At 37.5% G+C, this 17214-nt stretch overlaps 1 protein-coding gene across 14 annotated transcripts in view; it reads left to right on the forward strand.

Moving 5' to 3' along the window:
* PHC3 (polyhomeotic homolog 3) overlaps positions 1-17214 on the forward strand; it is a 37988-nt gene that overhangs the window by 10801 nt on the left and 9973 nt on the right. For 7 of the 14 annotated variants that reach the window (XM_087739206.1, XM_087739209.1, XM_087739211.1 and 4 more), the window contains 8 exons: positions 1075-1315; positions 2808-3685; positions 5158-5308; positions 6403-6656; positions 7513-7669; positions 11824-11938; positions 13336-13486; positions 13578-13809. In XM_087739206.1, the coding sequence (XP_087595332.1) occupies positions 1075-1315; positions 2808-3685; positions 5158-5308; positions 6403-6656; positions 7513-7669; positions 11824-11938; positions 13336-13486; positions 13578-13809 (2179 nt within the window). Of the gene's footprint in view, positions 1-1074; positions 1316-2807; positions 3686-5157; positions 5309-6402; positions 6657-7512; positions 7670-7813; positions 8027-11823; positions 11939-13335; positions 13487-13577; positions 13810-13967; positions 14081-17214 lie in introns of those variants that run through there. The other 7 variants (XR_015700426.1, XR_015700427.1, XM_087739208.1 and 4 more) reach the window with 7 other exon arrangements.

Here is a 17214-nt window from a genome sequence, read left to right on the forward strand (position 1 = left end):
CTCCTACTTACTCTTCTTCCCTTCTGCTTTCATACTTTTTTCTTTTCATGTGTGTCCCCCTCATGTATGACCTGGACATTTCAGATTAGTTACCCTATCTGTTAAGGTGTGCTGAAGGTTGATTTGTACTCACAGAGACAGGATTGCAGTAAATTCCTCATGTATGCCAATAAGGAAATAAACGCTGTTGTCTTCAGAACAGGATTTGGATGCATCCTATGGTAACACACTGAACAGCGAGAAGTAAAATGTCGGCTAGCCGTTTGTTACACAAGTACTAACTGTTGAATGAGGAAGGGATTATGTAATCAAGATAGTGGATGATGATAATAATTAGTCCTCTTTTTCGTGTAAAGCGTGATGTAAGTTAGTGCTACAAGGCTAGTCTTTATCCTTGAAAATAAAATTCTAGCTCAGTGGGTAGGATTGGAAAGCTGGGATCATTCTGCACAGATTCTTGCTGCGGTGTAACAGACGTTAGTGAAAGTAATCACTGACTGATTTACGTTTCAGAAGGCAAACCTTTTGTTTCATGTGACATTGGAGGTGTCATGATGAAAAGGTACATTGATATCGCTGTAGAAATAAAGGGCTCAGGTTTGTTAAGCCATGGATAACATACAGCAGATTCTGGTCCTGTTGACTCCCCAAGGCTCTGGTTTATGTTAGTCTCTGCAAACATACTTACAGACCACTGCACTTCTGCAGTGTCTGTATAAAAATAAAACTGTATTTGCTTAAGATGCTTAGTGTCATTCACTTTGAAGGCACAATAAAAGAGAAAAATGCAAGTTTTAATTCAAATTAATATAATGAACAATTTATTTTAAAAGCTCAATAAGAAAAAAACTTTCCTGTATTTTCTTTATCAGTGAAGTAATCCAAGATCACTATTCTTCTCTAAATTTTGTGGGTTAAAAGGTACTTTGATATGCAGATTGTTAGTTTCTCATGTATTTTGATCACATGGGATGAGCAGCATTACGTAACATTATTTTTTTGCTATTTTTGCCTGGATATTTGTCATAGATGTTTATATGGTCTGGGTTTTTTCACATTTTGCTCATTTCCCAGGTTCAGAACTTGACATTGCGCAGTCAGAAGTTGGGTGTATTGTCAAGTTCACAGAATGGCCCACCAAAGAGCAGCAGTCAAACTCAGTCATTGTCTCTGTGCCCTAATAAACCTGTAACCAGTTCCAAGGGCAGCCAACCAGATCCCTCAGAAAGCAATAGAAAAGGCGAGAGCCCAACTCCAGAGTGTCGGAGTGCACCAGTCACACGGACATCAAGCATACATCACTTAATAACACCAGGTAGGATGAAAATGGAGCTATAAGAAAGTTATTTTAATTAAAGTTAATTTATATGTTTTGGTTCTGTCGGAGCCCAATGCTCTCTGACCGGGTTCTTTTAGATATTCTACATGAATGGATTTTAATAGTAAATTTACTTATTTGCCGATATTGGATGTTACACAGGATTTTGATTTAGCAGAGTAAAACAGCAATGTTCTTAAATCACAATACAAGCACAATATAGCAGTTGCAATACACAATTGAATCACAGTACAAACATGGTGCTCATTATTGGTCTGTCTGTATGCTTGTTGTCAGGATGCGTCATCCCCAGTCTCTGGGAAGCCATATGTGGGCTGAAACCACCTCAAGCCTCTTGTTCTCATCACAATCTATTTTGTTGGTGGTTCTTTTTTTTTTTTTTTTTTGCTGTTTTGTCTATGTCATCAGAATGTTCTCATATCGAGTACTTTTATAAATCCATAGGTAACAGTGCCCCAGAATTTTAGTGTTTTGTATTAAGAGATAAATCAAAATAAGTGTGCAATTGGTTTGGTAGGCATTTACATTGCATGCAATGTATTTGTATTTTAGCTTCCTTATTTTGAAGGGGTAAGGGTAGTCTAGACAATTGGTCTGAATTCTGTGGAATTTAGCTTGGCTTAATGGCAGCTTTTAGAGAAGGAGTAAGACTGCGAGGCAGACATTCTTGAGGTATTGAGCCCTAATGCTTTTAGAACTCACTTCTATAAGGAAACAATCCATCTTCACTAGCAGAATAAATAATAAAAAAAGACAACATAAATGAGTTGTTCCTCCAGTGGAAAAGACAAAGCAAGAAGAGTTTTGCATGTGGAGGAAAATGTGTGTGCATGTGCTGTAAGGAATTGCTAATGAGTCACTGGCTCACTTAAAGGTGATGTGACATCTCTGGAAGCTGTGCTATTTTTAGCTTCATACCTTTCAGTTTGTGTGTTCAAGTTCAGGCAAATACTTTGAAAGTTTTTAATTCATACTGAACTCTTGGAATTTTGTTTAGTCTCTTAAAATTGTATTACCTAAAATTCAACTTAGCAGTTATCAATGAATCTTGTTGATTGTGACATGCTTTTCTCTTCCATTCCAGTCAAAGCAAAGGTTAAATCGATTTAAAGTTGCATGAAATTCATAAATAAGCGAAGGCTGGATCAGCAATAATCTTAGAACTAGCACCAAAAATATAAGTTTAGATACTTTTATATAGAAAGTACATATATGTGTATATATATGTAAAAAACACGGCTATGTTCCTTTATTCATTGCTGCATTTTGCTTTGGAAAATGATATATTCCCCTAATAAATTGTTCTTGTGTACTATATGCTGTTAAAGAAGATATTTCTAAACATAGACCAGCACAACCCTTCGGATCTTACTTTAGAGTAAAAAATTCCTTTCTTTTAATATTTTTATAATGTTCTCTGGACTTGAAGAAATAAATACTAATTGTCACTTTTTTTCCCCCCTCACAGCTTCATATTCTCCATTGCAACCTCATTCTCTAGTAAAACATCAGCAGATCCCACTTCATTCACCACCTCCAAAGATTTCCCATCACCAGCTGATACTGCAACAGCAGCAGCAAGTCCAGCCAATCGCCCTCCAGACTCCTTCGGGTCAGGAACCCCCTCCATCACAGCACTGTCTACCGCTCCCAAGCCACGGTCTTCCTCCGGGTCCCAGCAGCGTCCAGTCTCATTGCTCACCTATTCACATCCATCCTCCACCTCTAACACTATCTCCTACTCCATCCCAGTCAGCTCAGCAGTCAGTAGTGGTATCCCCTCCACCTTCTCACTCCCCTAGTCAATCACCCACCATAATTATTCACCCTCAAGCACTTATTCAGTCACAGGCAAACTCCCTCGTGCCAACAGCTCTTCAGCCAGAGCAGGCTGCTTCTCAGCAAACTACTACCAATCCAGTTCGACCAGTTGCACAGCCACTTAATCTTCCATCGCATCTTCCGCTTCCATCTTCCCCAGCTGTACATATAGGGTCAGTAGATCAGCCCAGCTTAGTTTCCCCAGGCCAGCAGATCGTGTCCTCGACACCACACCAGCAATATTCAGCCTTGCAGTCCACACCTATCCCTCTTGCAGCTCCTCCTCAGCTGTCAGCATCTTCAACCCAGATTCAACAACTGCCGTTGCAGTCTGTGCAGTCTTTACAAGTGCAGCCTGAAATTCTGTCCCAGGGCCAGGTTTTGGTTCAAAACACTTTGGTTTCTGAGGAAGAACTTCCCGCTGCAGAAGCTTTGGTCCAGCTGCCATTTCAAACTCTTCCACCACCACAGACTGTTGCAGTGAATCTTCAGGTGCAGCCATCGGTACCAATTGAAACTCCAGTGGTGAGTTGTAATATTGCAGTCCTTTATTCTTTATCCTCGGCTTCTCTAAGGAGCTGTAAATCTGGCTCATTGACTTCAGAGGGAGCTAAATCAGGTGCTAGACAGAGGACCAGAAGAAACCTCTTGATTACAGAAATGAGTTTCAAGAAAACGATAGACATTTTCCTCTGATTTTTTTTGGCTTTTTGTAATGGATCATCTGTCAAGAATATCAACCAAGAACCATGAAAGTGCAACTTTTTGACCTAAAATCGTATCTCTTAATGAAATTGCAGCATATTGAAAGTTAAAAAAGCAAGTAAATACATGCCAATGCTTATGTCAAAATGAATTTTGGTAAATATACCATATGGACTGTAAGCTTTTAGCTCTTTAATACAAATACAAGTAATCAAAATTTTCAGTAGGAGAATCATCTCTATACTGGGTGCAAAGGTGTATAGCCGATTATTAAGATAATACAGTTCTGGATAATTAATTTTGTACTAACATTGAAAAGATCCTCTTCATGAAAGAATAGGGGAATTTTTGATGCTGTCTTGGTGTTCCCCATCACTGCCATTTAATTTAGTTCAATGTTATCTCAGACATCTGCAGTTTGTAACTGGAGGTTTCGGCTTCACTCACAGTGAACTAAAATCATGTACAGCGAAATATTAGTGAAACAAAATGATATGCAAATAATGCTGACATTTAAGATTGCATTGCTAGGCTTTAGTAGTAACATGCTAATGAGATTAACGTGAGCAAAAGAATCAACAGCTGTTGTAGGCTTTTTTCAGGCTACCAATAGGTTAAGGAAGAAGGTGTGCTGTTTAATTTATATTAAGAGGGTAACGATAATGTCAACTCTCTGATATTTCATGTAGAAGCTGGGCAAAAGAGTAGAAGCCAGGTTTGCTTTTGATGAGGTGGTGTTTTACGTCCTAATCTGCTAAACTGGCTGTCAGTAATTCACATAAATTTACTTTTAATAGTTCTGAGAAAAGTACCTTATCATCTCTTATAACCACTAATGCTTGATAGTCTTGGTGTACTCTTCTGCCGTACCCAGTTTGATGACACTGCTGTATTAGATAGAGAACAATTTACAGACTTGTCATTATCTTATAAAGCTTGCATTTTGCAGAAGTGCTTAAATAGCTACAAATGTGTGTGTAAATAAAAATACAGTAAACTATGAAGATAAGGCCTTGAAAAAGTCAAGTTCTCTAGTCTGTTTGATAGGAGAACTGTGCCTCTTTATATTTTGCTATTTGTAACAAAATACTTTAATTTTGCTCTCATAGACATTGTGATGTCCCCAGAGTTCATTGTTTTGTATGCAGTTTGGAAACTAGTATTTTATTAGGAGATTAGCATGTTTGAACATTTTAACTGGTAATTTATTTTAAAAACTGTATTTATGCAACTCTTTTAAGGTATTAAGATAGAATGGAAATCTCTCTAAAGCAATAGTTTGTTGGATGCAGATTTACCAAGTGGAGAATGTATGTGAAGAAGAGATGCCCGAGGAATCAGATTGTGTCCATATGGCTAGAACACCTACGCCACCCACTTTGTCTCCACCAGCCATAACCTTGGGGAATGGAGAGGCACTTAATTCAGAAGATCCTTTGTCAGGTGGGAACAAATGTCAAACTAAGGTAGCTGTTCTGCTTAGAAACTTCTACTAGTTATTGATGTTTTAAAATAAAAATCTATGATTTTGATCTTTTTTATAATTTAGTGGTATCATTTTTTAAGTAAAAGAAACTAATGAAATATATTAGAAATCCATGTGATAGAACAAATTATTCAGTCCCGAAGGTGTAGCTTACTTACGTATTTGGATAACATTTAGCATGGAAAACACTTATTGGAGCTCTTTAGCATATACTTTTATACTAAAATCTTAACTGGAGTGTCAATCTCCAGTTAATCTTTAAGTGATAGCAGTGTGATATGGGCAAAATATGCTGACCGATGTGGTGGGAAGATTGATTTTGCAGAATCAGGGTCAGCAATCAGAAGCTGCTGTCGGAATGGTTGACTACACTGTATGATTCTTCTTGGCACCATTTTTGTGTGCCACAGTAAGGAGCTGTTCTAATGCAAAAGCTACCAATGAAAATTTTTCTTCTTCAGTGAATTGTAGATGCCTGATACATGCCTGTATCAGCTGTTGTCGTGCAAACTAATGTAACTTCCCCGATGTGCTAAATATGCAAATATATACTCTCTCTCTCTCTAGTATAGTGTGTTTATATATATGCTATATATATAACTGGGTGCTTAGTGGTGCTTAGTGGCTTGATGTTGTATGTGCTTGTGACCCTGCAGGTTACTGAGGCTCAAAGCATCCCTGAAAATAAATTCTCTCTTTAGAAATACCTCAGCTGCTCAGTCTTGAGAATCTAATGTTTGAAAATACTGGTTTCTGCTTTTGACGTATGGATCTGTGATTTGTGTAGGTAATTAGTGGCCAACTATGCTTAGAGTTAGTAGGTACTGAGTAAAGGAAAATGTTTACATGAGAACTGTTTGTTTGTGGGATAGTCTGTCAAGGAAAACCATCTTATTTCAAAGGTACAATCTATAAACCATAGGGAAAAGCCTGTGTTACAGGATGATGGGTGCAGAGATGGGTGTATTTATCACCTCATATTTTTAGAATTCTGAGCCAACAGTTGGACGTAGGTGATAAAAACGTAACGTACTTTGTTATTTTTTTTCAGAAGATGGGGGACTACCTTCAGTGACATCATCAGTCAGTGCCTCAGTAATTAAATCTCCATCTGATCCTTCACATGCCTCTATTCCACCACCACCTCTTTTGCTTCCAGCAGCAACAACAAGGAGCAACAGCACATCAATGCCCAATAGCATTCCTAGCCTGGAAAATAAACCTCCACAGGCTATTGTTAAACCACAGATCCTGACCCATGTTATTGAAGGCTTTGTGATTCAGGAGGGGTTAGAGCCGTTCCCTGTAAGTGTAAAAGTTGCTATGAATTTTTTACTACTGATTTTTTAAAGAAACTGTTCTTGAGGATGATGTTATTTGTGGCTAGTAGCTATTTAGATCTTGAATCATTTTTCAAATGTTGCTTTTGACCTTTCTTCCACTGATTGGTAGCCTGTTTCTTACAGCACTCAATATACTTGTATATTATTTGTATTGTCTTACGTCCATAATCAGAATTCATGCTACTGTTCGGCTTGCCAGTATCACTGGATGACAAGGTACTAAATGAAAACAGAGACACAGTTGAGTAGATAGGCTATATCTGGAGAGAACTACAGAGAGTGATTGTAGGCTACCATTTGCAATAACTTTTTTTACATTTGTCTGTCTCCTGGAGACCTCGATTTAAGCGATACCTTAATTTAAACCTCTGAGATGAGTCTGTGTTAAAATTCTAAAATGTTAAAATTTTGTTGTTTAAAGCACTGGCAAGCCCCTTACTGAGCTTGGTGTGATTAGTACTGTGTCTGGTAAGAATTTACTGTTGAAAAATGTAAATCCACAAATGGACAGTTTAAAACCTATGAGCCTGCCTTATTAACTAATTCAATGTGTCTCTCCTTTTCCCATCACTTCATTTCTCTAGACAGAATGTGTTTCTTCCTTTGTTAAATGTAATTGCAAACTCTGCAGAGCAGGAGCGAGTCTTTGTATTTGTTTGAGAAATGGTATTCAGAGCTTTGGCGCTGTATAATAATGATTCATTGATACAGAATAGAAACTGTGATTCTAGTCTCAGTTACAACTGCTAAGTCGCAAATACTATTTTCAATTATTCATTGTTCAGTTAATCACTGTTGCTTTGCTTTTATTGCAATAGGTAAGTCGTTCATCTTTGCTGGTAGAACAGCCTGCAGAAAAAAGATTGCTAGTGGAGGGTCAAATCATGAGTGTTGTGTGTGTTGAATCAGACTTGCAGAATACAAAACATGCAGACAACTCATCGGACACAGAGATAGAGGATATGATTGCAGAAGGTTTGTAGTTTTTGTTTAAATATCCATTTTTTTCCCTTCAGTTCTGTATGTCTTACAGAATCCCATCCCGTCTGTACTTCTGGAATCATTCTCCAGGCTTTACACTATCTCTAATAGAAACTATTTTCAAATGTTTTTTACTAGCTACACATCATAACAGCAGTTGCTGTAGATGCACACAAATGTCAAGAAACTATGCACTTGTCCTGCTTAGAATATAGTGGTCTCTGGCACAACTCATGAGCTAAACAGAGTTCCTCATGCAGTATCCGACATCATCATCATCATGGACTTTTTAGAAGTCAGCAATCAACTATTTTGGATGTGTTACACCACTACTGCTGTTCAAGCCCAAATGTAGGTAGCCTCATGAGTGTTATGAAATGGAAATTAAACCATGGCCTGGCCCAGAAAAGCCAAGTTATTCTTTAACTCACATTTTTCTATAAATTCATCCAAGATTTCAAAGTCCAGAATTTTTCAGCCACCTCTGGGTTTTCTGTTCCACAGCTTGAGCAATTGCACAGGAGCTGGTTTTGGTGATCTGTTTAAATTTGTCTTAATGCAACTCTTAGTTTCATTCTCTTAAAATAGTTCTTTTCCTTCTTTCATATCAAAACTGTAGTGAGCAGGGTAAGAAGGGACAAATACAGTGCCTGCTACTGCCACAGGTCTGCATCGGGGAAGTGGCTGGAAAAAGTCAGGACAATGTGTCGTGACCAGTAGCAAGTGTCACCGTAGCTGTGCTTCAACTACTTCCCACTCCAGGCATTCTAAATTGTCACTTAATTAAACCGATCTGTCCCCCTGATCTTTTCTCATGGGAATTTTTGAGAGAGCAACACCAAAGGCAGTTTGTTAGCTATTGTGGTTTCTGCCTTGGGTGAATGGTACTGAAGTGCAATAGGGGAGTTGGCTGCATCCGTTGTGTATCTCAGCAAACAAATTAGCTCAAAATTCAGTCTTTTAGATTATTAGATCCTGATACATTGGTTTTTACTGCAGTGGTTTGTATCCATTACTGCTTATAAGTGTATTGCGTCAGACCCAAGTCAAGGATTGCAGACAAGGTAAAGAGGTTGCTTTAGAAAGCATTCTGAATTGGAAGAGTATTTGTGGTAGTGAAGTCAAGTAAACATGGTTGGAATTTTTGCTTAAGGCTGACTTACTTTACCGCTCAGGCAATATCTCTCTCTGCTTAAAATGAAGAGTATATTTTTACCTGTAGCGCTATTTTTAGTAGGAGCTGGTTTAGATTGGAAGCACACCACTGAAAGGAATTGTTGATGGGCTGCAGTCCTCCTACAAGTCGATACATCATCTGTGCAAAGAAGTCAGAAACTGTGGAAACAGTGCCTGAAAATGAAACATAAAAGAGGATTTCCTAAGTTATGGCTGATTATATGATTGCATTTACTATTTTATCTCAGTACAGTCCAGAGCCCTTCTTCATTTTGCAGTAATAGCCTAGTTTAGGCTTTGCTTTGTAACTGTAACTTTCTTTCGATTATGTTGTGATTAAGTTGTCTATATAGAAAAATGAAGAAACAATTTTTACAGAGTCAATTTTTTAAATATATTACACAATATTCTACTGTAAAATAATTTAAGGCCCATAGCTTATTCTTCACAAACCTTCACATACGCATAGCAGACTAAATTTTAGAAGGCAAACATCTGGCATATTTATAGTGGAGGGTTGCAGTGTGACTGGAAGTTTTCTAAACCTTTGTTTCATTTAACAGAAAATTGCTGTTATTTTTTTGGTATCGACTTCCAGTTGAGGGCTTTCATTTAACCGTTCTTTGAGAGGGAAGTCCAGTGACATGAAAGCATCAAGCACAAGAGGCTTTAAAAAAAAAAGTAATCTGGTAAATTGTATGACTTGTTTGACGTTTTTTGGTTCTTTACAGCTCAGTGGAGTTACACTACTTTTCTACACACAAAATGAGACTTATAAATCTCTTAGCTGGTGACTGTGCTTAGTAAATTAGTAAATCGCTATTAAATAACCTTGCTTTCTTGATCAAGAGTACAGCTTTTCTTTTAATACCTTGTTTCACCCAGTATATTTCAAACCAAAGAAACTCTTTGCCATCTTGTGTATCTTCTAGAATATTTGAAGCTCTGTTTGCAATAGTTATTTTGCCCTTAATTTCTTACAGTAGATCTTAAGTTTTCTTTTCAATAGCATTCCCTAAGAACTTTTCAGTATTAACACTGTGTTGTTTCTCAGGTTTCAAACAGCTTGTCTGTTGTTTCATGGAATTATTCAAACATTCCTGGTTTTGTTTTTAGTTATTGTTCCTGACAGCTGGTGTTAGGTTTATGTACACAATTTGCAACTACTCATTAGATGAGCTAGTAGGAAACGTCCATCATTGAGACACATCCACATACGCAGAAGCAATGGAGATTTTCTGATACTAAACCAGGGTATGATTGCATGTATGGTAGAAACACCTAATATGCAAAAGAAAAGGCTCTTAGCATCAATTTTTGCTTCACGCTGTTGTCATTTTTTTCCACATAGCATGACCTGGATTGAGAATGAGGGTTGTTCGGTTTTTTTAGAGAGAGCATGATTTATTTGAAGGATGCATCTCTGGTATTTAACTTCAGTTGCAAGGTTGGTCAGGTTTGGTATGTTTCCTATTTCCAGTTCTGACTTCGGGTGTGATAGCAACTTAAGTTGGAGGCTTGCAACATGGCAGTTTTCAGCCTGTCGCTGCCAGAGGATTTGTTGACTTCAGTTATGTCTTTGAGTCCTGATACATCAGATAGGTTATTCAAATACCCTTTTCACTATTTTCAGCTCTTTGCTGCATTAGTGCTTTTGTGTTACCTTGTCAGTACAATAGTTAGTGTTAGCAAGCAGGTTAGTCAGTTAACATCGCTATAACAGACTTTTCCAAATTCATAGTTAAATTCTTTCAGATTAACTTTGATTCCTGCATTTGCATTTGCTGGCATCAGAGCTTAACAAAGAGTTTAGAACAAAAAGCTAGTTTGCAATTTTTGCAACTAATCAATCAGGTAAAATTATAAATACGAATGCAGAAGGTGAACAGCAAGAGGCAAAGTGTATGAAACAGTGACTCAGCTGTATTAGAAATGCGGGAGAAATGTACGTTTGTTTAGTCCTCTGAATTTTTGGACAATGTATTTTGTCCATGATTGCAGCCATGCGGCATGCAGTTCTTTTACTTAAGCTGAATGAACACAAAATATTACATTTTGGTTTGTGCCATGTTTCAGTTTCACTCCTTATGATGCATTTCACAGATGGTGGATGGGGATAAGGTGATGTTTTGGTTTTTTTTCCATGCCAGAAGTCAAGTTGTTTTGCAGGTATGGTAGCATTATTCTAAGCTATGTACAAACCATGCTCTACACATGAAATACGCTTCCAGCAGAAGAGAGCATGGACATTCAGCATAGGACGTGTATGCTGCCTTGTTGCCTTGTACTGCCTTCTTTTGGGCTTTTCTACTATTTCTTTCACTGATGCTTCTCTCAGCTGGTGTTAGAGTTCTTCACAAGGAGCAGGAAAGGTGCCTCCTCATCTCACCAATAACAGAAAAATATTGGGTAACAGTAGACTGTAAATCCGTAGATGCTATAATCCTTTTCTTTCTTATATGCAGCTTACCTTTTTCATAGATAAGAATCTGTGTTTTACTTGCTTTCACAAGTCCCTTTGGTTGTAGCAGTTGCTTATTCAAAGAAAGTATTTTGAAAGGTTAGTGCATTATGTCATTACAGCAGAGCTTGGATTTAGACCGTGGAGTGCCCGGTTCTCTTAATGAACTCTTTATAAGCAATTCACGAGGACTGTAACAGTTCTTTTTCATTATTCACTATGTTTGAGGGCATACTTGCTCATGGATGGCTTCAAATTTAACAAAAAAGCTGATTACGTTCATTGAATAACTTAATTGAAGGTTCAGTAAGGTTCAGTTTGCTCAAGATCTTTTCTATAGAGTGTGAAATCTATGACGTGCTTAGTTTTGCATAATTTTCTGTTAATCAAAGTATTTAATGAAATGTGTTAGATATTTGAAATTCTTCTACCTGCCTGCTTGAGATGGGAAATTTGAAAATAATTTTGTGTCGTTGAAACTGGCTTCTTTATGCCTCACTCCTTTCTTTAGAGGGACTGGATGAAATTGAAAATGATCTTTTGAAGTGTGAATTTTGTGGAAAAATGGGATATTCTGATAAGTTTCTACGGTCAAAAAGATTCTGCTCCACATCCTGTGCCAAAAGGTACTCTGTCTAGTTATTGCTTGTCATTATCTGGTTAATGGAATAGCATGCAAATAGTATCTGATGTTGAAAAATTAAGAAACAGTAAAACATGACTGCCTTCTACTGAATTTGCAGAGTATATCGGTACAAAGGACTATGGGAGATTATAATATATTTCAAGAAGGTAGACAAAGGGAATTACAGTAACATTGTGGACCTCTTTCCCGAGGATGCCATGAATGCTGTTGGGCTTATGGGAAGGTGATGGGTATCACGGAAGAGAAATCCATTAAGGGTTTACTAAGTGTTTGGAAATCGGTGGAGAGGTTCATGGGCCACAAATCTTAAATATTTCTCGTATTCCTGTTGTCTTCCCCTTGATGTTGGGTAATGTCAGAGAAAGAATGCTGGCCTAGGTGGGCTTTCTTATAGTTTTGTGCGATGCTAGGAGAAAAAACCCACTGAATTTATCTTGGCATAATTGAAATGCTGCATAGACAAGAAACACTCTTAAATGTTTTTAGTAACGGTGTAAAAATTCCTTGTTTGCATAGAGGAAAATAGAAATATTCATAAACATACATAATTTAGTGTTTTCTAAAGCTTGTCCTTTCTTGAAAATAATAAGTGATGCCATTTGCTTGTACATGGTGGGCAGAGGAAAACAGCTGGTTTCTGTTTCTCTTTGGGTTTACTATGCTGCTTTTATTTTATTTTAGTTGAGAGGAAGAACTTGTAGTCAACATCTGAATGTAAAATCTTCCATCATTACAGCTGGAAATGTGATATTTAATCCCAGATGATTTAGAAATGGGGAATAGTTTCCCATTTCTAATCACCACTTAGTTCTTTTTTTGCAACCGTGTGCCTAGAAACCACTTTTCTCTTATGTCTGCTACTTTTTTAATCCCCCATGTGAGACATTCCCATTTTAAGTCGTGGGAATATATATTTTTTTATTTGGTGCTTGTTGGGACACTAGCAGCGAAATAATATTAAGGATTTGGCCCCTTAATGTTAAGATGGGATTTTTTGCCTCCATCCTCCTTTGGCTGGGTATCAGCTAAGTAGAGAAAATGGAAGCAAAATGTGACTTTAGGCTTTTAGTGGACGTTTTAGAGAAGCAGGATTGGACTGTGTGATAAAATGTGAAGATATTTCTATCATGGAAAATTTTTAAGACTGGGAAAGGCAAACATCTTCCAGGGATGATCGAGATGTATTTGATCGTGCATCAAGAGAAGGAGTTTGAGTAAATGGCCTTTGGGATACTTTTCTCTTATATTTTTGTGACACCCGTTGTTGTCTTTGGTTAGGCAGCATTTCTGTAGACAACAATGCAATTTTACTGTTACTTGATTGAATGCAGTCCAAAAAACTATTAGTGCATGATTGAATATATCTTACTTCTTTAGGCACAGCCTTAGTTGCACTAAGAAATTTGGGCTGTTTACGTCAGACAAGACCAGTCGCTGGAATCGGAAATCAGATAGCCAAAGTCTTGGGCGACGCGGGCGTCGACCGAGTGGCCCTGATGGGGCATCACGAGATCATTTTCTTAGACAGGTCTGTGGAATATTTGCTTAAAACTATGGCATTGTTTTGGGAATTACAAATAAAGTATAATACTGTAGTGTATTTGTACTACGTTTTCCAGCTTCCAATTACTTATCCATCTGCAGAAGAAGATATGGCTTCTCATGAAGATGCTGTTCCAGCTGCCATGACCACCCGTCTGCGAAGACAGAGTGAAAGAGAAAGAGAACGTGAACTTAGGGAACTAAGAATTAGGAAAATGCCAGAGAGCATTGACTTGTTACCAGTGGTGCAAGCTGACCCATCAGTATGGACTGTTGATGAAGTTTGGGCCTTCATACATTCTTTGCCTGGTATGTGCAATAACTTGTTCCTTTTTTTTTTTAACAGGAAAGCCCTTGCTTTTTAGCATTGGTGTGATGAGGAGGTGGTGTGGTTACAGCACTAGCGTACTCGTTAGTCGGTGATAGAAACTAGAATGTGATTTGTTTCCTCTCGCTTATTCCTTCAGCACAAATCCCGTGTTGATAGAACTAGCCCCACTTCTGCTGTTGCATCCCAGCTGACGGAGATTAGAGCTGGTCCTCCCTTCAGTCTGACTTCTCTCAAGAGGTCAGTAGAGAGGTCAGACACACCTCCTCCCTTTTACATTTTTATTCTCTTCCCTCCTTACTTGCTGCTTATTCAGTAGAAGCAAGGAGAGAGTTCTTTCCCTTTATACAACTGAAAAATTTGAAAGACCTGCCCTCATATAAGTCATTAAAAAAGAATAAGCGAGTTTCTTCTATAAAGCTGAACTTTGTTTTGCATAGCTTTGCTCAGTAGCTGAAATGCAGAGAACTTCTGCATATAGACTCTGCTTACTGGTAGACACAGTCTGTTCTCAGAAAAAAAAAAAAATCTTGTTTCTCCTTATTTAGAAACCTTTTCTTTAGCTCAATATTCACAGTTACCTTTATATCATCTTCAGGTTATATTTGACATTTATTTATTGTTTCCTAACTATCATAAGCTTTAAAGTTTCACTCCCCCCTCTTTCCCAAGGATGCCATTCTATCTGATCAGATACTGTAATCCTTTCACGTAGCAAGGGCAGGTCGCTATAATAGCGGTCATACAAGAATTTTTGTTGCTTACCCATGTAACTTACATGTCAAAACATTGAAACCCAGGTTAAGTTTGTTCCTAATTTTCTAGTTTAGAAATGCTAAACCATTTTTCTCTGTATCCCATTAGGCTAATAACCTGTAAGGAATGTATCTTCATTGCTAAGTCATACACATGGGTTTTGACAGTTACTTGTTTATAAAGTAGGTCTGGCAAAGAATTGAGTAAGGGATGTCTTAAATCAGCAAAAGTCATCCTTGAAGTACCTTTCTTCTGACGGTTTATAAATTGCAGTTAAGTTACATTACCTGCTTCTGGGAACCTGCAGTGATGTCTGTAAAAACAAGCAAAGCTCCTGAGGTTTAAGACATGGTCATTCACGTTTCTACTTCAGCTGTGTCACTGGAATATGACTCTGTCACTGCTGGTTTGAGTTATTATTGTTACAGATTTGAGGCTCTAGTTAATTCAAAAACTTCCTGATCCTAGGTTCTGCAAAAGAATAAACGATAACTCCTGTCCTAGAAAACGTGAAGTACCACATAAACACAATTCATTTGCAAGTATGAAAACAGAAACATTATTCTTAAAATGTGGTTTCTGTTTTGAAACCATTACTTGTAGAATATTTCACCAGCTGCTGGATCTGGGGGGTTTTTGTATTCAATAAACAAGGTAATCTCTGATTTTAAACCAATTTTATATTTTTCTGCATTTTATGAAAATTTATTAGAATTCCTCATTCCCATCCATATTAAGGCCTAGCTTCTCAAATACTTTTTAAAAAAAGTTCAATAGGTATTTAAAATTATATTCATAACCTGCCAGAATTTTTATTCTTACACAGCTACATTCATGTTTTTTTGCAATTGGGGGTTTATTCTGCTCAATACATTCTCAAGCCACCCTCTTGAAAAAGTATTTTTTCATATGCTGTCAGAGTTGAATAATAAAGAAATAATTTAATTGACTTTCATTATGCTATTTTGCAACAGATACTTGGTGCAGTCCGTGCAGACCATCTGCCATGTTGTAGGAGACGGTGATTTGTCAGCTTTTCGTAAACATGAGGGGCATCTGTTTTGATTTACGGCTTTCTGCATAGAGTCTGCAGCTGAGATCTAACTGCAGACTCAAGTGTCCCTGTCAGGCTTTTCCTGAATTCCTCTGGAGTCTTTTGGAGAAATGAAGATTGTAGGACACTTCTACTCTTACTTATTTCTTCTGGGGGGAAGAGACAGCAGCAGTTTAAACCCCAGCAGAATTGTTCCTCCTTTCTTTCTTCAGCTGCAAGATTAATGGTCTTTCATCCACTTCCCATCCTTTTTTTAGCTAAGTTATTGCACAACAACCAATTGCGAAAGTGCTTAAGAATACTCAAAAGTGCTTGGATGAGGGAACTGAAATGTGCTCAACTTTCATCCTTTGCTTTTCCAAAATGACTTTGAGAGAAGGTGTTTTAGGAAAAGTTGCGTGGAAATGCTTCATGTCCTGCTTAAAGAAAAAAGCCTGCAATAACAACCGATTATGTATTTTACTAGGACAACTTTTGTTCCTAAATGCAAAAACTTCTCTCCATCTCTCAGATTCTTTGTCAATGGCGTGGTCTGACAATCCCCATGTTCAGCTCTCAGGTCAGATATGCAGTGATACCTTTCACAGAAATACTTACTTAGTACTTGACTGCCAGATGTTTTGTCTGTTGTCAGCACATAAATAAGAACCTTTATGATGATGATAGAGCTGTTAAATCCTCCTGGGAATGGTCAGTTATCTTGAGATTTTTTCTTCATGTTACTGGCAGCACGATCTTCATTTTGTAGCTGGAATCAGCAGCACCATTCCAGGAGCTCTGTGACAACTCTGAGCTCCTGAAGAATGCTCTCTTATTGATTGTGGTACAGTTTGCAGCTGGGCTGCACTAGTGCATCACTGTACCAGAAATAGTAAAAGTAAATGTTATGGAATACATGCAAGCAATACAAAATTTTAATGGCTTTAGTGGCTATATAAATACTGTTTATGACAAACTAATTTTTTTTTTTCTCCAAAGGATATCACTCTAATTTCTTGTTACAATAAATAATACCCAAGAATCGGGTATTTATTGTGTATTAAAGCTGCTTTGTTTTAAATGCTATGCAAAATAGTCCTTAGTCTTGATTAAAAGTTAGCCAGCTGATACAGAGTAACTGTTCTACTTTTGGGATTGTAGTTTATAGAGTTGTAACATAAGCTACACAGATTTAGCCTGAAACCAGAGGCTACAATAAAATTCCATAAGACGACCTTTCTCTTTTCAAATTACCTTTTAATCTTTTCCTTTCCTTAAAAAAGTGGCAGCTAATTGTTACATGGGGTCTGTTTAACAAATCATTAAGACAAAAAAATGGGGCTTTATTCTTTGTGAAAAGCTAACCTTTTCCAGCCTTGAATGTTACAATCACTACACAGTAATAATCCAAATGAATTAAGGTTTGGGTGTGGATATTTCCATCCACGACCTCTTTCTATTTGTCTCTTACATATTTGTAAATCCATTGGGAAATTAGACTATCTAGTCTTTATAGAATTTAAATCTGAACACACAAGAGGACATCAAATTAGTCAATTGCTCTCATCTGGGGTGGAAAAGGAGTCCTCCACAGTAT

This window comes from Nipponia nippon, unplaced genomic scaffold (assembly GCF_047370975.1).
Source record: "Nipponia nippon isolate SJK-2023a ecotype South Korea unplaced genomic scaffold, ASM4737097v1 scaffold_7, whole genome shotgun sequence".
NCBI lineage: Eukaryota > Metazoa > Chordata > Aves > Pelecaniformes > Threskiornithidae > Nipponia > Nipponia nippon.